The sequence below is a fragment of the Temnothorax curvispinosus genome, unplaced genomic scaffold (genome assembly GCF_003070985.1).
Source record: "Temnothorax curvispinosus isolate PA1 unplaced genomic scaffold, ASM307098v1 QBEX01002937.1, whole genome shotgun sequence".
Classification (NCBI taxonomy): domain Eukaryota; kingdom Metazoa; phylum Arthropoda; class Insecta; order Hymenoptera; family Formicidae; genus Temnothorax; species Temnothorax curvispinosus.
Genome location: NW_020212717.1, coordinates 148,153 through 168,613, shown reverse-complemented (window position 1 = coordinate 168,613; position 20,461 = coordinate 148,153). Strand labels below are relative to the sequence as shown.

Genomic DNA, 20,461 nt, shown 5'->3' with positions numbered 1-20,461 from the left:
TTGTTATGTATTATCCAAGAAGTATCGCGCGATTCATTTAACGTTCGTACAAAATTATCACGACTATATTCACTATTCCTTTTTAATGTTTATGAGATCTTTCTTTAATACTGGTTCGTACACTACAAGTTTACCATAACTTTTAAGAAGTTGTTTCCAAAAATACGTAACATCTGACATTCGCAAATTATTCCATATAAAGTCTCTTCCGCGATGAGCAATCTTCTTTGATAGATCGTCATTGTTCCTTGCAAATTCAATCAAATCCCTGAAAAATATAACAAAACAAAATAGACCAGTCGATAGTTTAATTAAAGGCAAACATCAATAGCAACGTAGCAAGATTAGATGTCGAGTTATCTTACTCCAACTCTTTTTGATCTGCATTTTTAGGGACAGGTATGTAATGGATCCACGGTTTCATGGCATAATAATAAAATTCCATCCACTCGTCGCCGACATGAAAGACCAATGATCGGCACAGAAATAAATGTTTGTATCGAAACGAAGCTGCCACACCTCGAAAGTTGAATAAGTATTTATACGTGCAATGCGATTCTAAAGATACCTCTGATGCTGGTGTTGCATGTAAAGTATCCTAAAATAAAAAGTTCAAATTTTCTTACATACATTCGCGTCGTAATATACATGTAGAATCCGCTAAAGCGATTCAGAAAAAAAAAATGACAATACCTCATTAGATTTCCATGCTTGATTTTTAGTATATTGAGCGTCTACTAAGTGAGGTTTATTACGACTTAATAAAATCAAGTTATCGCGTTCCGAATTCGTTCTTGATCCGCGAAAGAATCCTCTACTTTCTTTCTTTTCCCATGGAATTTCCAAACTCGCCTTGTTCAACGATTTACGATGTTGATCCCATCTGCCAAGACCACGGGGATACAACGATATAGCTGGACCACCTTCCCAAAATGCCCATGCTGGATACATAATATCATAATATTGTGGTGTCTATAAATACATTTTGCAAGCTGCACAGCTCTTATTAAATTCAACAAGCAAAACATAATTGCATCGATAAATGTACATACATGTTATATAGTTGTAATAAAAGTTTTAGAATTAGATAAACGGAATCGTCCCTCACCTTACTAAATGAAAAAATAGGCATGGCATTTCCAAAATATTCGCTGGACTGAGGATAATCTCTGGTATTTATAACTAAATCCATGTCGGACAAATTACCAACTATCTTTAATAAGAAATGTTCAATTCCAGCACATCTGGCTGGAAACATACAGTCTTTCTCTCTGTACAATTTACCTTTGATTATCTGGTAAAATGTACCCCTGCGGGGTTCAATTATCATTGAATTTAGAAGAATTTTGGTGGAGACAAAGGACAAAGGACAAAAGATACTAATATTAAGTCACCAATACTTGATACTTGTGTGATAATAGTGATACCGGTGTAATAGATACCTAGTTCTGGCAGCTTCAATCATTTCTTCGCTTACGCCCTTCTCTCTAAAAGGCCTTAGATCTCGCGCGATGACACTTTTGAAGCATTCGTGCTTCGTGTTATTGCATTCCTCGTGGTTTTGCTCTGCATTTCGAATCGCCACTAGATATTTCTCATATCTTTCATTTGTTTCTAAGAATAGGAACAGATAATATATTGAGGATTTTATAATAAATAACATCGTATATATCGCATCTCACAGAATCACTTGACATCCCAGATATATCCCAGAATTATCATAGTTAATTTTGACCTGAGGTTGTGCAAACGATACCTTTCACATACAATGATGATCTTCGATGGTCAATATTTTCATTTTCTTTACATAATCTTGCGTCGTTATCTACCGAACAAAATTGCTCTTCGCATAGGCGACCGGCGAAAATTGTCAAAAATATGATGTTAATTAATGCCAACATATTGTGTCAACACAATTTGATTGTCCCAAGTATGTATTTACGTATGGACAAACAACGAACACAATATTCGCGTAAGGTTAAGGTGGTTTTGTAGCTAGCGATATCTATGCGCGAAGAAAGCAACTCTAAAATCACACGTCTGTTAGATAATGTAGAAATATCAGTTGTTGATCACGTTACAAATCTCTATAGATGTCGGTATATGTACATTTTTTCCTAATATTATATAATTTTTTCCACAATTTTCCGACAATTGTGTGTGTGTGTGTCTAAAGTTCTCAATTTAATTATTATAATATATACATATATACATATGCACATTGCACTCGAGAGTTGAGCAAAATTTTTCTAGCTACGCAGTTTTATATTAAAGTTTAAAGTTAAAAAATATATATATGTATATCCGTTTGTATAGCTAAACATTCTCATATAAAGCATTTCTCACTTTTAACAATAATAACAATTGTAAAAGAATGTTTATATAGGTGAATTATACGGTTATATCCTACACTTCCAACCGGGAGACAATCAAACAGTGCTGAGAAAATGGAAACTTATTAATTAATTGTGCGAAGAATAAGATTTAATATAAGATCCCTTTTTCCATATTTTCTGACTTTGCATTCACTGTTGTTCGCGGTATGACCGTCCCTCATTTACACGGAAGGCATGATATAAAACAATGCCACGCAAAAATGACGGTGAGGCTCGATTTCCGTTTTGTCTTTTATGCCACTCGAGAGTACTCCACTGTTATTATCGCGAAAAAATAGACAAGCAACAGGTGCGAAGGCGATCAAGGCCTTGTTTTATGCGTTTTACGCGTTTTACGCATCGCTTCTCAGTCGGATAAATGAATCTTTATATCGGATGCATTCGCATGATTTCCAGTTATAAGAGATTATCCTACCTCTTGGTTGCGTATTATGCCACTGTCTATCGACTATCGACTATCGGAACATCAAGAGATTCTATGAAAATAAATCAATTGTAATTAATGAGATTATTCTCGCTTCCCTCGTCAAAGGAGCTAAATCAAAGAGTCTAAAGTAATCTAAAGGATTGTAGGGGAAGAATTATAGAATTATAAAATATAATAAAAATTATGAATATATGTATAACGAGTAAAACGAGAATACACACACGACAGGAAAACTTGAGTGAAATTTGAGATGGTGTTATTCGCGGCGCATTGCGTTATATCGTAAAAATAATCTGTATAATAGGCCAAGGGATTTAATGGGATTGGCGACAATCGTATAGCCATATTATCCATCATAGCGTACATATGCAATATCTTTTGTCATGGCCGTGGCGACTGGCGACTGGTGACTGATGGCGACAGTGCACAGTGGTCGCGGGTCGGTCGGGTAACGCGTAGACGTAGACAAGCGTGAAGCGTGTGTACGGCAAGCTAGGCCACAGCTTCGGCTAGTGTGCCAGCCCGCCAGCCGTAAGTATACTTCAGCTTTTGCACAAGCAGCGAGAAACAATAGGCCCGAAAGGATCGTCCTACTTGTGCGACTCTAATTGTAAGATATTCACGAGGTCCCCGCGTATACCAATTATATCGCTCTGTATATAGTCTGTATCCCCACGATTCCGCGGGTGCGTACTCTCTTTCTCTTTACGCTTACGGAGAGTTTCTCTTGCTATTCCGCAACTTTTCTCTCGTTATCGCACGCTCGCCGCAGCACGGTTGGGAAACGTCTGCTTGCTTTTCCGCGAAAACCGATCAATTACGACCGTACGGTCGTACTCGCGTGGGAATACTGTAAGAATAGTGTAGCTTGTCTAGTTTTCTCGATCTAGATACCATTCTTAGTTGTACGCACAATGCTTTTTTTCTCGTAATTACAAGTACGTTTATCCAACAACCGATCTCTCTCTCTCTCTCTCTCTCTCTCTCGCATCAGCTCTGAGCAATTATTAGAAATGAAAAATCACGCGCGTGAAAATCGATACATTAAGTATTGCTAAACAATCTCGTCTTATACTCCTATACTGTTATTTCACTCTCGACGAGTCTACATATATCGTTCTTTTAAACTTTAAAGATATCAAGTTTTTCAGTTTACAATTAATAGCAAAAAGAAATCTCGCGCAAAGGACGCCGGAACAAGTGCGCGATCGCAAGGGCACAATTAAATTACATAACGTAATATCGGCGGAAGCTAATTATAATGAAATTATAGGTCGCTGTACTTTTTTGCCTCATTCACTCGGTTGGTGGAGGGGGGGGGGGGTGTGGGGAGAGGGTTGTGAAAGACCCTCCGAACGGATGGGCTTCTTCCCCTTGTCGGTTCCCTGTTTAGGAAGTTTGTTACCGTTTCCTACGTTTATTGCTGCGTGGTCCGCAACAACCGTTTTTCCCCATTTCTGCCATATAATTCTATGTCATAGATTATAAATTTTCTATCGTTCACTTGGCCGAAATTTATTATATGTACATCGATACGGAGCGAGCACAAAATTTGTATGTCGCTCGCTCGCTTTGAAGTAACGAAGGAAAAAATTGGCAAACGCATAGAGAGAGAGAGAGGGGGGGGAGGGGCGAGAGTAAGATTGCGAATGCAAGATACAAATTACGAGAATTAACGTGTCGCGTATATACATAAACCGACAGTTGCACACGCACATAATACCTATACATACGTTACATACTGCATGGCATGTAACATATCCCACGTGCAATCATGAAATCGCTTTCGTTTTGAGTCTGGATGTACGTAGCAAATAAGCGATAAGAAAAAATTGGCTCGAATCGAATAACTTGCAAAGAGAATAACTTGCGGTGCTAGGAAAGATGCGAGGTGCGAGCCAAGCGCGTTATGCCGGGTGGTCACTGCTCCAAACTCGAAACCAAACACGTTCACGCGTGTACATAGGTGTCTATGGGCAAGCGTGCGCAACTTTATACGCGACTTTATATTTAGAATTTAACCATTGAACGCAAAACTGGGAATAAAGATCGAGCGACTTCCGGAGCAACTTCTCCGTTAGACGTGGCCCGCGCCGTTCGGGCGGCATCGCGGCAGGAGAAAAATTTCATCAGAGGAGAAATAGGTACGATGCCGATCCGAGTCGCGCCCTACTGCGCAAAAATCGACAATAAATTTATCTCGAGAAAGGATCGTGCTTCTTCACTGGTGCTCGTCGCACGTCACTGAAAATAATTTCAAAATTGCAAATTTCGCATCTCAACACGATGAGCTACCTAATAGAGATTAGAGAGAAGCGCGTCTTCGCTTATCCATATATATTTTCACGAGGTGCACCCGCACGCACGCACGCACAAGCGCGCATCGCGCCAACGGTAACGAGTCATCTCAATTTCTCAATCGTAGGAAAGGTACATTGGCTGATTGGCCGCGCTCAATTTTCGTGACGCGTTCACCGTTCGCACGTCCGCGTGGCGCGTACATATGTACGAGTATACGTCGCGGACTCCGGCGCCGGCAATATGACGCGATATGACGTGTTATGACTTTATGACGCGATTGACGCGTAACGAGTGCGAGAAACACACTCGATTGCACTCGATATTATAGCCGCGTACATACAGCGCACACGTGGCGCACGCGATACGCGTGACACGTGACACGTAATTAAACACATTGCTCGCGCCCACAGGAATCTCAAGTGCCTCCAACTAGTCCAACTTCAAATATACGCGAGTCGAGTCGAGTAACAATTTCGCCAATTTCGGCATACCCGGCCCCGGCCTCGGATTCTCACCTCCGTCGATCGGAGCGACCGGAGAAATGAGAGAGACGGCGCGGCATCGTGTCAGCGTTGATGGGCGTTTTGCGTTAGAATTCTAGAGCGAATTCTATAGACTCCCTGAATTGCATCAGTCGAGATCGGTTGAGAAAAAGCATAACGCGCGATACCTTGTGCTCTTACAATTAGAGCAGAGTTATTAATAAAGCTTCCATCTTTCCTCTCAGGAAGGTTCTCCGCGGCCGCGCGCGTCGCACGTCGACATCAGATGACACCATTGAAATCTAACATATCTGACTGACATGCATCGCGTAGATCGGACATTTTTCCAAGTGAGATATCTAACGATCCGATCCTCTCGCCCGCTATTTCAGTATAGGGTCGATGATAAAGAGGAGAAAAGAAGCAAGGAGGAAAGAATTTCGCCGTCGTCGGTCCACGCGCTATACACGTTAATTGTTATCGTCGTTATCGATTGTCATCGGCGGGATTATTATTGTCACCGACGCGGACACCGACTTCGTTTTGCAAAGAAAAAAAAAACAAATTCGTAAGCGAGAAGGAGAGAACGTTAACTTAACAATATTGTAGTAGCACGTGCGATCTATGGCATATGACGAATGACGACGCGACGTTATATCGACATCTCACCTTGGCCGATCGTCCGTCCGGCCGTCTCCTCGCATAGTTTTACGACGCTGTTGTGTTGACGCTGAATGACACGAAACGATGCACGTGCTACATGCATTACGGCTTACGGCTCGGGGACGCATGCGCGCTAAACGTAAACCGTACGCGACTGTCACTACCACGACTTCATTCATATTTTTTCCTCGTAACCGCTCCACCCGTTTCATTCACGCGCTCGCTCGATCGAGGCGCGGCGCAGCGCGGCGCGTCGTGACTTGGACTCGCCGCTCGCCGCCACCCTCCACCCTCCACCCTCGACCATCCAACTACTCCTGGCTGCCGCGTTTATGCGCGCATCGTCGTTAATATATTTTTTTCGTCCTCTGTCGAGCGACGGTTATTGTCGATGAAAAACAAGTCCACACGTCACCCGCGCGTGTACTTATATTACTATCCAATATACTTATATTTCTAATCCGCCATCCAACAGTTTCTTTCTTCTCTCTTACCACATGTTATTATTATAGTATCGTACGATGTGTCGTAATACAACTTCGTAGGTCCGTAGGACATGCTTCATTTGTGTAAATTTATAATTAATCCTAAGAAAAAAATCTCTTAGCTTAAATCTTGACTGAAATTTAAATGGATCGTGAGTCGTTTCCTCTCTTGATCGGGTTTTGGAACACTTTCTCATCTCGCGCGTACGACGTAACGACACGTAGTTGTTGTCCGTCAAGTTAGTTTATTCCCACTCGCACTCGCGTTAGTTGAAAGGACGTATATCAAGGAGCCTATTTCCGGCGGTAAGGAGGAGGACGTCGAGGATAATGTTTACAACTTGCTTGTACGACGCGGACGATGCAATATTAGTTTTGATAAAACTGGCCGAGAGAAAGCCAAGTCGATTTGATAGCGTACGTATCTTTAATCAATTGGTTTATCGTTACAAAAGAATAGATTGTCTTATTGTCAGATCAGACGTACCAGAAATAATGTAGATTGTATAGAATAACTGAAATTTCAAACGTTTTCCGTGTCATGGAAAATAAAATAGTGTGGAGCAAAATTAAGTCAATTGACGTAATTCGGGTTTTATTAACGTACGGAAGATGTTGCATGTTGCATGGAAATGTGTGAAAATGTGACGATAAGACATATAGAATAAAGAAACGAACGAAAAGCCATGATTCTCTTTTACCTTTAAATTTAAAAGACGCGTCGCGGAAAGAGCGTATGAGCGCGGCGCGGGCGCGGCGTGTATATACGGGCCACGTGGGAAAATCTTCCGTGAAAGTCTTGCAAAAGTATACGACGCTAGTTACGCCGAGAGAGCTAGTTGCTCTCTGCAATCTGCATAATATCATAAATCTTTATAATTAAGATCTAGATAGCGATATGTCGTCAAGGGGGAACCTCGAGCATCGACGCGCCCGCAGAGAAAATCTCGGAGAAAATCACCCATCACACATTAATACATTTTTCAGTTCACGGAGATTTCCACCCTAGAAATTAGTATGATTTCAAGCTTCAACGTGCTCGATACGATCATTTCGCAAGGAGGTAACGCGAGGACAGCTCCTTGTGTAACCTCGCGCTCGTTCGCATGCCGAGATTGCCGAGGACGGCAACAAAGGGGAAAAATAGCAAAATTCTCATTAAATCGCAAGCAACGTTAGTGGTCTCACAGGGCGTCTTCTCTCTTTCCCTACGACCTACGATCTCTCTATTGATCCGCCCCAACTTATATATATATATACACATATTTCGTCGAGGTCGAGCGAGATACTCTGATACAGTAACTTTTCCCTGAAAGCAGCTGCGGGAGATGGCAATCAATAATCTAGTTCTTATAAATTTTTAAAAATTTTGCTGCTCAAGGGTACGCTATATTTTTTCTTTTCTCGCGGTTCGCGAGAAAACATATCGCCTTTCTAAACTCGACCTTCCTATAAGTAGTGTTTATCTCGATGTATCTTTGTAAAATTTTTTATCTTAAATTCTATTTCGCAGATCTGCATTTCATACACTATCCTAATTATTCTTGTGTACTTAGTAATAAATTTCGTGCGCGACAATTCTTGAAAAGAGTACACGCACGTACCAAGACTTGCATAATATAAATACTTGTATTGTATTTGTTGTTAATAAATGTACGGAAGAGCGAGAGAGCGTGAGAGAGGGCTGGAGGGAGGGAGGAAGCGGGCCATTGCGCCATCAGGAAGTGGCTCACCACAGTCACCACTTATACACGCGCTTAGTTGAGCGACGTAAACCAATGCCGTCCCGAGTCCCGAGTACGCGCGCGAGCATGTAACGTTCTCGCCGTGTGTAACACACCGTGCACAAGAGCAACAAACAGCTCTAGGCTTGACAAACCAAAGATACCGACCACGCGCTCAAGAAAAAGATGAGACGAGTCTCGCGCGCGCGAGCGAGAGAGAGAGCAGTGGGTTTAATCCTGCGCTCATATTTATGTACATGTGCTCACATCTCGCAATTCTCACATCTCACATCGTGAATGCAGCGAGGAAAGCGTGATGCGCGTACGCATTACGCACCTTTATGTATTGGTCACCCGGTATACGCCAACCTCGTAGCGAGTGGCACGCGCGCCATAGGACACGCGGTCGAACAGCATTGACGACTCGTTGCATGAGAAAATAAACGGACGTGTTGGATCGTTGAAAAAATGTCGCGCATATTTCTTTGTCGTACGTAACGATGGGTATAATTTTATGGGTCAACAACATACATAATAGCTATTTCATATCGTTAATCAAATAAATTAAGATTAGCGATACTATCAGTCAAAAATAATTAATCGCTTCCTTAACTTGTGTTGTTTACATTAACTTATCGACGAACAAATTCATTTGGAATAACTTATTTTTGCGTTGAGGCGAATGAGAATAATAATCTATCGTTAATATCGTTATATCAGCACTATCGATATCCTGTCGTAAAATCCGGAAGCGGCTTTTTCTCGCAACGAAACGATGAAATAAAGAGTAAGTAATTGCAAGTGACAACATAGTGGCGCGGACCACTCGCTGTCGCCTCTACGTGCGGGCTCTCTCTCTCTCTCTCTCTCTCTCTCTCTCTCTCTCTCTCTCTCTCTCTCGATTCTTTCCATGATAATGTATTCGTAAAGCGCGAGTAGTAGACACGAGCTTGGCAAGAACGGACGTGAGAACTGTAAGAAGGAAGTAATGGCATCGCGTGAGAACGGGAGGGGATACGGATGAGTATTGCGGCAGTATCGCAGAATCGGATGTCGGATGGCTACTGGATCGCCCGACGCCCGAGACGCCCGGATCGCGGTGACACGGCGAAGACGTCGAGGACTGTGGCCTGCGGCACGCGGCTGACGCGGCACTAGCGGCAGCGGGTGCCGGGTAGGCAGCGGGTAGGGTAGGGTAGGGGGGTACTGTAGAGAGAGGAGAGGGCGCTGGGCGCTGGGCCCCGTGCCCGGTGTCACGGCCCTGGCTTAGACCCATTCACAGAATGAACGAACCGCTTGCGTTTCGTTCGTGTAGTCACTCAGTAGTGTCATGGAGGTAACATGGCCGAGGAGACGCGCCTAGTCCGCGTTGAAGAGAGGCTAAGGATCAAAATCGGTAGGGAAATGGGTGGTGTGCGGCGGTGCCGCGAGTGATTGACGTGAGCGTGATGCGTGACGGGCGTTTATCGCCACGGTGCGACCTCCGGCTCCGGCTCCGCGCGGGACACGATCGCGGTTGCAGTGTCGGTCGTGGGCGCCGTTTTTCACGCGCCGCTCCGCTCGGCGCCGCGCGTTCGGGATGTCACCCAATTCAACTCCTACGGCCGTATCCGTTGTATCGTCTGTCGTTTCTTCGAGCGAAAGCTTGAAAACGGCTGACGAATGTCGGGCTTTTGCGTCCGGCAACGACGGTAATGTGTGTGAATCGATCGAGGACGACATCCGATTTTCACGCGAAATTCGCTAGCGATGGGCGATCGCTGGCGTACATTCCCGACTCCCACGCGTCGTTGTCCTCCTACGCGCGCGCGCGCGCGCGCGCACGCACGCATGCATTGATACGTGCGTGCGTGCGCGGGTGCATGTGTATGCGTGTATGCCGCATGATCTGTACCGTCTGTGTATACGGTAAGAAAATTGTGCGATCACGGACACGGACAGAAAATGTACCGAAAATGTCTTCGGTCGAATGTAAAATTTTGTCTTGATCCTCTATTCACATGAAATACGTGAAATGATGTGCGTTCTTCGTTATTCCAACTATTCGAATCGTCTGACACGTACGGAGAAGCAGTGTACTTTTCCTAACAGGCTCGCGAACGCCTTCCCGTTTTTTTCTATATTTCCGAAATTGCCATCTTCCAACTGCATTCGACAACCTGCTTCATAAATAAATAACGAGCGAGTCGACGTTAATATGACGCGAATTGACACTTGACACCTTGACACGAATGTTTGACACAATGGCGACAATGGCCTTTTAGAATAAAGTCAGGATTTGGTCGTAAAATTTCGTTTCATGCAGTCTCGTCATGCCTGCGATATTACGCGGGTGAAATAGTTATTAAAAGTGCAGCGTGCTGCGTAGCGCGATTCGAATTATTGGAAATCAATAAATCGATAATTACATTCGAGTTACTTTACGTAGGTATCTTTACCTGTGTAGCATTCATTTTTCTATTGTGTCTGTGCAACGTGGGTGATAATCTGATATAATGTAATTGTAAACAATAATGTAAACATATATTATATTTTTATAAATTTACCAGTACTTATATTTTCTTGTGCGCGAAATCGTTGCACCAAGTGATAGACACTTTCTCAAGAGAATCTGTAATGACGCTTACTTATTGTTAGACACGGTTGTAAGACGTGTCTAACGATATAGTATAGCCACAGTCCATTTAAATGTAAATATATAACAATCTTTCCTTCGCCTAATCATTTCTCGAGAAGAAATGATTAACGCGAATAGCGGTTTAAATGTAATTCGAACGTAATTAGTAAGTAACTCGGAATTATTTTTCACCTAAGAAATATCTCTTATTAATTACGCCTACCGACACTTTTCCTACAGGAGAAGCAAAGAACCTTCAAAGTCGAAGTCATGGGTCGCCAGGTACGCGAGACGTTTACTGCACCTTGTCGCTGGATCAAGAAGAAATATTCAGGACGACAACTATGGAAAGAACTCTCAAGTAAGTCTGTCAAATCAAATCTGCAAAATTTGTTTCACCTCGTAATATAATCCATATATTTAAATCATTTACAAGGAAATATATTTTGTGACCTTTATATAGTCCGTTTTTTGGGGAGGAGTTTCAATTTGAAGTGCCCAGAAAATTTCGTTACCTTGGCATTTATGTATATGATAGAGATAGACATTTAAAGCAGGATAAAATTTTGGGAAAGGTAGCGATAAAGAGAGAAGATTTAGCTACATATCATAATAAAGAGCATTGGTTTCCTCTGAAACCAGTCGACGCTGACTCTGAAGTCCAAGGCAAGGCTCATTTGGAACTTGCTTTGCAACATCAAGTCGGACACCCTCAGCCTAAACTTACAGTAAGGTGAGAGACAACGGTACAGTGACACAACAGTCGTCGCATATTACGTCGCGACGACTGTCCCACGACTGTCTCATACATAAAACTAGAATATGCAACATATATATACGTATATATAGATATATATGTATGTGTGTGTATATGCACACACACGGCCTCCAGTAATATGTGTCTTTGGCTTTATGCATTACAGAATAATAGAATGTAGTGAATTAACCATTAAAAATGGTAGCTGTGATCCCTTTGCAATTGTTACAGTCATGTATAGTAATGGTAAAAAAATATCTAAGCGCACAAAGGTTAAAAAGAAAACAGCATCTCCATATTTTAACGAGACATTTGTATTTGAGGTAAGAATAGCCTGTAATATCATCTCGGCTTATTCTCTTATTTATACGTTATGCATATGTACACGTATATGCGCACACGCGCGCGCGCGCGCAGAGTATACACGTGCACAGATGCAGTGTACATGAACAGTGCGGTAAGTGTGGTTTCTTTTACATTGTAGCCAGAGTTAACCGAGACCAGAGACAAAGATGTCTCCCATTATTCTATTGAAGGAGCTCAAGTTGGAGAAGTAGTTGTTGGTTTGTGGCACGCATCTCCTGGCATGGGGGAACAATCGGTGTTTCTTGGAGAAGTGCGAGTTACGTTAAAAGGAACACAAAAAGAAGAAACTAGTACAACAACCGCATGGTATACGCTTGTATTATTGCTTTTCGTATGGTCACGGATTCTCGCACGGTAGTTCGAATAACGTACGTTATTTTATTTCGCACAGGTATTTTTTACAACCTAGAGCAGCAAAACATCGTCCAAGTAAAATTTCAAGTAATTCAACACCACCTGGTACGTTACCAGGTTTGGGATCTTTACGTTTGAAGATTCATTACGTAGCCGATCATGTCTTCCCATCTGAAGTGTACGATAAACTTAAAAGTCTATTGTTACAAAGCGTCAATGTTCAGCCGATAACATCATCGGCTGTTTACATATTGGGTGAAATTGTAGCTAGTAAAATGGAAGCTGCGCAACCATTAGTTCGAGTATTGGTGCATCATGGACAGCTGGTATCTGTGATGCGAGCACTTGCTAGTCATGAGATTTCTAAATTGACGTAAGCCAACTAATTGTGTTATTTTATAATAATTTAGATGTATCAACTAGTCTTGTTAGTCTTATTATTCACTTCAATTATTTACATATTGCATATTGTAATTATAAAAAGGCAATTTTTTTATTTAAGTGACCCAACGACCATCTTTCGAGGTAATACATTAGTGAGCAAGATGATGGACGAAGGCATGAGATTAGCGGGTCTTCATTATTTGCATAGTACTCTTAGACCTGCAATGGAACAAGTCTTTCTTGAAAAAAAGCCATGTGAAATAGATCCAACTCGGGTAAAGGATGGCAATACAACAGAGACGAATTTGACGAATTTGAAGGTATTAAATTACAAGTGCTTGTAACTCTAACGTTCTTTTCAAGACAACGAGAGGTATACTAATAGCCATCTTTTTTCATAGGAATATGTTGAAAGAGTATTTGTAGCTATAACAACGTCAGGAGTAAGATGTCCGCCTTTAATGTGTGAAATGTTTTGGTGTTTGAGAGAACTCGCTGCAACTCACTTTCCAAAAAACAAGGAAGTGAGATATTCGGTGATAAGTGGATTTATCTTTTTACGATTTTTCGCTCCTGCAATATTGGGTCCAAGATTATTTGATATCACTACCGAACAAATTGTAAATAACTGAAGAAACGATATGTATTATATATGAAGAATGTCTTATATACTTTTATATAGCAGTTCTCCGTTGAATTTACCTGTAACGTATGCTATTTTGTAGGATTCACAGACCAATAGGACATTAACATTAATATCTAAGACGATTCAAAGTCTTGGAAATTTGGTGTCTTGTAGAGGAGGCGCAGGCAGTGTATGCAAAGAAGAATACATGGAATGTGTATACAGGTAAGGTTTTAATAAATATTCGTTCAAGAAAAGTATCAGAAAGTTTAAAGATTAAGTAATAGGTTGGCCAATAAGTCCGTGTAGTTTTTTACTTATAAATTTTACTTATAAATAACGGACTTATTGGCCAACCCAATATTAAACGCAACAAATAATTTTTTTTCTTTATTATATATACAATTTGATATTATAGAGAGTTTTACACGGAAAGACATATACAAGCAGTCAAGCAATTTCTAGAGATAATATCGACTAGCAGTAATAGTAGTAGCGGTATCACAAAACAGCGTCCAACGGTATTGCAAGAACAACCAGTGGTACTCAAAGAAGGGTACATTCATTTATTTTTATATATATAAACACGCATATATTTATATATATATATCTCCCTCCCTCCATCTCTTCTTCTTCTTCTTTTCTCTCTTTCTCTATCTCATGTCTTTTGCATCAAAAGTTCACATGTGCGCGCTCATATACGCACATGTACATACATAAACAGAAAGAAGAGGGAGAAGAGAGAGAAAGATCTAAAAAAATCTAATATAATAAATATAATAAATGCTCCTTAAGTCAGATTTTGTGTTAACTTGAAAATATAGTATTCAGATTACACAAGTAAATGCTTAAAAACTTTGTATATTTCTAATAGAATATACTTTCTCTTTATGCATACTACCAATTGTAACAAGAGGTTGGTATCATCAAGTAACGTTTATATTTGTCTATTGATAAATTAATCTTTCTACAAGAGTATTTTTTAAATGCAATTTTTTAATTGTAATATATTTTTTTAATAGAGTAATGATTAAACGAGCACAAGGCAGAAAACGATTTGGGCGCAAGAATTTTAAGCAGAGATATTTTAGACTTACCACCCATGATTTGACATATTCTAAAACCAAAGGTGAATACCCTTTTATGATTATATCTTTTATAAAGATTATATCTCTTTCTCTTAAGGAACAGTATACAAGAACAGTAAATACAATTTTTTATATAGAATACTTTATATAATTTACAGGTAAAGAACCTTTATGTAAGATACCATTAGAAGAAATTTTAGCAGTGGAAAGACTTCACGAAGATTCTTTCAAGATGAAAAACATGTTTCAAATTATTCAACCACAAAGGGCATTGTATGTTCAAGCTGGTAATTGTGTAGAAGAAAAGGAATGGATTGACATTCTCACAAAAATATGTCAAACAAACAGTAACCGCTTGGAAAAATATCATCCAAGTGCATACATCAATGGCCATTGGCTTTGGTGAGTAATGTGGTGGATATCGAGAAACGTGTATGTATGTATTTCTATTCTAACTTTTTGCTCCTGCAACGTATGTAGCTGTCGGGCAGTTGCTGAAACTGCACCGGGATGCAGTCAAGTATCGCCAGGAATAGAGGCTGGACTGCGAATGGTCTTAGACCCAGATCGCGATTTGCAGAGAATACATTCGTTAATCTTCACAAATCTGCCACGTCTCGATACATTGATGAATGCATGTGAATGCCAGGCGGTTTATGGTGCTAGCGATATGTGTGTTATTCCGGATGGTGGATCGCCTATTGAAGATGTACCTTCGTGTTTCAAGACTTTAATCGCACTTAGAGATGCTGCATATGCGTTGCAGTGTGAACATAGAGCCTATTTTAGAAGACTGGCACGCGACACCAAATACGGCAGCAAGTATGTGTGATATAGCTCATTGTTTTGTCGGATGTATGTTGGATTTTCGCTATTACAAAATAATATTTGCGTACTTGGCTCTTGCAGACAGGCTCCCATCGGTGATGACAACTACCTCCACTTAGCTAGTAGAGCAGGTTTCGATAATCAGTTGACAAAGCGAATGTACGAGTTGGATGGTCTAAATCAACGATCTATAGAGACGGAACATTACGACATGGGATTCTCTAGAAAAATTGTCGAGAGTCAAAGATACGACGATACATTCAGAAAGTGTCTTGATCCTGACTCCATTAATCGTAGGTATGAGAACGAAAATCATTTGTTGCGAGGATACGAAAACAATAGCGATACTATCAGAAGTATCCAAAATGATCTCAGAAAATTCGATCATAGCTTAAACAATACATTAAGATCTGATAAATCGGAAAGAAACGCTAACGAAAGTATGGAAAATCATAAAAGACTAGACAGCACCAGTCTACTAACGGCAGATAGTATTAATTTATCGGGTACATTGTCGCGAAAATTGGGTAATTATGACAACATTAGAGTGCTAGGCGAATGTACATTGACAAGACGATTACAGGACGATGTCCCTGACATATCTTGTAAATCGATGAGTGAGCGTGGTAATCACTAATTTACCTATGATGTACAAATGTAAGTTGCACGTTTCTAGAAATTTAAAAAAAAAGTCACGGAGGAATGAGAGAAAATATAGAAATTTATATTGGTCGCTTTTTTTAAAGGAAAAGTACAATTCCTCTTGGCTACTTTTCTTATTGCTATATATATATATATATATATACATATATATATATTGTACATAGGATTATATACGTATATAATCTTTCTGTTGTGTCTAATTAATGACTCTGCTGCTGTTGGAGGCAGTTTTTTTCTGTTGCATATGTCTGCCTTTTATGACGAATCGTTTTAATTTATCTCTTGGATACCAGATAAATGAGAGAGAGAGAGAGAGAGAGAAAAAGAGAGAATGAGTTATAACGGAATGTAATTTAACGTATCCTTTGATTTGTTACCATGCTGTGCAGAGAACGTAACATCTTGTCATCACAGAAATCTCTACTATTTATTATTTATTTATTTTTCTCATCTCATTTCAATATTATTGGAGATGTATGTGCATAAATATGACATTGATTGTGTTATTGCACAACTTGTAATCTCATTCATTGAAAGGTCGAGTTCTCGTCGATATAAAACACTCAATTATAGCTATGTAATATTACGTAATAGTTATTGTTATAGATTATAGAGAAATTTTTTTACTGTAATTGAATACAATTACCGCTATCTTTGATTCATATATTATTCTATCAATTTTGAGCCCAATTTTTTCTGTATTAATTATAAATACGCACATCCTTAAGATAAGAATATAGTAATGCCTATTAATGTCACAAAAATAGAAGTAATTACCTTACAATTTGATAAAAAAATCTCAGGATTTCTAAACAACCAACCGTATTTTTTGCTCTAGTGTTTGCACTTTTATAAATTCAATCGAGCCATATGGTGGGAAAGATGTAAACAACATCTAATCGTACAGGCGCTAAATTTATTCTTTACAAGCCTAAAGTAGCCGCAAGTAAATTTTTTTACTGCATTTATCATTGTAGACTCTCTTTTATTATAAAACAGTCTGAATTTACATTTATTCAAAAATATGTACCTCTTTCTGTTATCAATTCTTATATTTTATTAGTTATTCTAATATAGACTTTTACATAAAAACGAAAATGTTAGATCTGTTAAAATTTTAATGGAAAGAGATATGTGACAGATATAACAAAAAGATCTTGCAATCTCGAACTGTGTGTGTGTGTGCGCGCGTGTTTGTTTGTTTGTTGCTAAATGTTACTTTAATAATGTTTTGTTTTCATATATTGTTCGTATACTTTACGATGCTATTATAATTGATTATACGTTGAATGAATATTTGATCAATTTCCTGTGATAGAATATGAAATCAACATTCGTAATAACTTTTAAACTATCTAAGCTACAAATTTTTTATATAAGATGTATTGGTCATAATTAATTTGAAATTTTTTTACATTTCTTAAGACATATTCGGCATTTATTAAAGGGCTATCTTTAATTGCACAATTAAAAGATGATGAAAATTATATTTTAATTTTTTAAAAAAGATTAATGCGGGATAAGTATATAGAACACGTATGTAACATTTTATCAAATTATGGTTAACCATTTTTAAGATTTTTTAATGAATTCTCTGATTTAGATCATTCTCTCGTGATGTGAAGCAATTAATATAATTTATAATAAAACACATATACTTAAATCTATATAAGAAAAGATTAGTTTTTTACAATATTTTTTTCAGAACAATTCTGAAAAGTTGATAATATTCGGTTTCTGTTGCAATAAATTCTAATTATTTAAGTAGAGTGTGTGAGAGAGAGGGAGAGAAGGAAGGAAGAAGGGGGGTTTTTTATGTGCGTGCGCGTGCGAGCGTGAGTGTTTGTGTGCGTGTGTAGGGGGGAGATAATATTGTGTACGTTTGTGAATGAACCTAAAAGCGTTTCTTTCCATGTTCCGATAAAGTATAAAGATGACTTAAATATAAAAATATCCAGTTGTTTAATTGAGGCTAAATATAAAGAGATAACTTTTATTATACATATATTCATATATCACAGTGATTTATAATATACAAAGTTGCGAAAACAACTGCAATCGAAAATTACATGTTTCGTGATGTGAAACTCGTATGTCAAATAGCTCTACAGCCATACTAATATTATGACTATAATCCCTCCATTTTAGTAAAGAACAACTACAATAACACACAATAACACACGAGAAAATTGTTAAGACAAAAAATGTATATAGTTATATCGTTCAATAATTATTGTTCAAATATTATACAATTTATAAACATTAGATGTACAGTGTACAGAAATCTCTTTTCCACACGTGTAGGAAATAGATCTCCATCTAACATTTTTATCCATTTTTGCTAGATGTAAGATCTAAGATAATTTTAGTAAATCTGTAGATAAATCAAATATTGTTTATAAAATAGTTGGATTATCTAAAATCTCAATATTGAGCGCGCGATTAGAATTCACTGTGCGCGAATCTAGTTTGAAAACTTAACATATCCATGCAAGGCCTATGTATATACTTTAGTATATACAGACTTTTTTCCTGTTCAATGCAGAGAAAAAATATGGAGATAATATTATATAAATTATTAAGTAAAACGCAATTGTTAGACGCAAATTAATGAACAATTTGACTCGATGTTTACTATGATATATAATGTCGATTTTTCTCCTTTTCTTCGTACATTATTATATGACATAGAGAAATACAGATATCTTCCTCAAAGTAAAGCGCTAAAGATTGAGTCGGCTCATTTAGAGTTACGTTAATGTCGCAATAAGTACTTGGTACTTGAAGGAAAATGTAATCTTATTTACATAATTGGTTATTAAAGTAAATTGTTTATTTAAATGTTACAGTTGCCACATATTTTCGTTGGAAGGATTCAATCTTGTCCTTTCTTTTGTCTTCCGATAATTTATTCTGCATTGCATTTTTAATTTACACAAATTTAATACAAATAATACAACTTTCTTACGTATTAAGTAACAAGCAGATAATCAAGAAGTTTACAAGAACGCTTAAATTATCGTTTGTAATTAGAAAGCACCGTTATGGAATTTTTGACGCAAAAGTTGGAGGTTGAAAACAGAATTCCATGACAAGTCGTTTTACATGCGATTCATGCCCGGCCATTTCTACCAATGTCGATTAACTTTAATCTCGGTTTAACTTACTTTCCATCTTTTTCTAACTCTTTATAGAACTATATAGGAAAAGACGACAGGTAAGATAAACCAAGATTAAAATTAACCTGCGTTTATAGAAAAATGGACATCAAAAAGTCAAATTATTTCAAAGAACCTTGGAAAACTGCATGGAAGGTAATTTTGTCTCGTAGTATATACGCTTCCGAAAAATTTTCGAAAATTCGATGCAGGTTTACATGTGGTAATTCTACTTACGAACGGTATTATTTATATTAATTTTATATTAGTAATTTAGTAATATTTTTATATCTCTCTCGTTGTGTTCATCAAGTAACTATTGTTATCTTGTAGAAAACGTTAGCCTTAGAAATAGATTGTGCCTTAAAATATATTGAGGATTCGAGAACATTTTCTCTTGAATCTGCAGAGCATTAATATCTTCTTCTTTTTCTTCTTCGTGATTGGATGGCACCGGGCGGAAAGTTATTAGGGTCCAGAGAGCATTAATATATATGTATATGTATACATTATTTAATTAAAGTGAAGAGAGAGGGGGGAGAGAGAGAGAGAAAATTAGTGCTCTGTAGCATACACTTTTTGTGTATTTTAATATTGTACATAAGTTTTTCTTGCAATAAACGAAATAAGTCCTCTGCATGCAAAAGTCCTATGTATAATAATATAATAATTGTCGTTTATATATATATATAATAGTAACAATTTCGTTTCCATTGACAACGTATCATCCATATTTATTTAGAGCCGTGTAATAATCTTCCGCGATTACACACAATATCCGAATTAATACATTCAAATTCTTCGGGACGATTGGAAAAGAGATATCATTAAACAGTATAATAAAACACGATCGAAGGATAATACTGAAAGAATTCTTTTCGATTTGAAGATATTTAAATATCGCGAAAAATGTAGAAACAATTTATCTTTTAGAATACGAGCAACGTTTACGGCAGATGGTCATTTATAAACGTTCTAAAAGATTCTTGTATGTACGAATGAAACGATTCACACACGTAACTTATTTTCGAATTTAACTCCGCGATGAGCTTCTTCCGTAGTTTAGAAGGCCAAAAAAGCCTAGGGTGGTGCGATCTTGAAAGATAATTCTTGTTGTTAGTCGTATCGATTGTCAATCGAGAG

General features: G+C 38.4%; 2 protein-coding genes across 6 annotated transcripts; one reads left to right on the top strand and one right to left on the bottom strand.

Annotated features, from left to right (window-relative positions):
• Positions 1 to 25: 25 nt before the first annotated feature.
• LOC112452076 (O-glucosyltransferase rumi homolog) lies at positions 26 to 7,975 on the bottom strand. Of its 2 annotated transcripts, none has more exons than XM_025012110.1 (6): positions 6,764 to 7,975; positions 1,443 to 1,614; positions 1,109 to 1,310; positions 694 to 972; positions 366 to 598; positions 26 to 268 (listed from the first exon to the last, which is right to left on the bottom strand). In XM_025012110.1, the coding sequence occupies exons 1-6, from the start codon at positions 6,825 to 6,827 to the stop codon at positions 73 to 75; spliced, it is 1,146 nt and encodes a 381-aa protein (XP_024867878.1). In that variant the 5' UTR covers positions 6,828 to 7,975; the 3' UTR covers positions 26 to 72. The 2 variants fall into 2 exon arrangements, with proteins under 2 accessions (XP_024867878.1, XP_024867877.1); XM_025012109.1 differs by lacking the exon at positions 6,764 to 7,975 and adding an exon at positions 1,757 to 2,123.
• Positions 7,976 to 9,767: 1,792 nt separating this feature from the next.
• Positions 9,768 to 16,477, top strand: LOC112452086 (ras GTPase-activating protein 3). Of its 4 annotated transcripts, none has more exons than XM_025012128.1 (15): positions 9,768 to 9,874; positions 11,336 to 11,456; positions 11,559 to 11,828; positions 12,019 to 12,175; positions 12,337 to 12,524; positions 12,610 to 12,945; positions 13,075 to 13,276; positions 13,358 to 13,576; positions 13,682 to 13,806; positions 14,000 to 14,137; positions 14,456 to 14,497; positions 14,604 to 14,710; positions 14,828 to 15,071; positions 15,150 to 15,491; positions 15,579 to 16,477. In XM_025012128.1, exons 1-15 carry the CDS (start codon positions 9,820 to 9,822, stop codon positions 16,132 to 16,134), a joined length of 3,102 nt encoding a protein of 1,033 aa, XP_024867896.1. In that variant the 5' UTR covers positions 9,768 to 9,819; the 3' UTR covers positions 16,135 to 16,477. The 4 variants fall into 4 exon arrangements, with proteins under 4 accessions (XP_024867896.1, XP_024867897.1, XP_024867894.1 ...); XM_025012126.1 differs by lacking the exon at positions 9,768 to 9,874 and adding an exon at positions 10,076 to 10,386; XM_025012129.1 differs by lacking the exon at positions 14,456 to 14,497.
• Positions 16,478 to 20,461: the final 3,984 nt, after the last annotated feature.

Coding starts and splice junctions, on each gene's coding strand:
- LOC112452076 (XM_025012109.1), bottom strand. CDS start 1,901: ATGTTGGCATTAATTAACATCATATTTTTGACAATTTTCGCCGGTCGC. Junction 1,615..1,756: donor ATCATCATTGTATGTGAAAG/GTATCGTTTGCA, acceptor TCCTATTCTTAG/AAACAAATGAAAGATATGAG. Junction 1,311..1,442: donor ATTGAAGCTGCCAGAACTAG/GTATCTATTACA, acceptor TGAACCCCGCAG/GGGTACATTTTACCAGATAA.
- LOC112452086 (XM_025012126.1), top strand. CDS start 10,173: ATGTGTGTGAATCGATCGAGGACGACATCCGATTTTCACGCGAAATTC. Junction 14,138..14,455: donor CCAGTGGTACTCAAAGAAGG/GTACATTCATTT, acceptor TATTTCTAATAG/AATATACTTTCTCTTTATGC. Junction 15,492..15,578: donor GACACCAAATACGGCAGCAA/GTATGTGTGATA, acceptor TGGCTCTTGCAG/ACAGGCTCCCATCGGTGATG.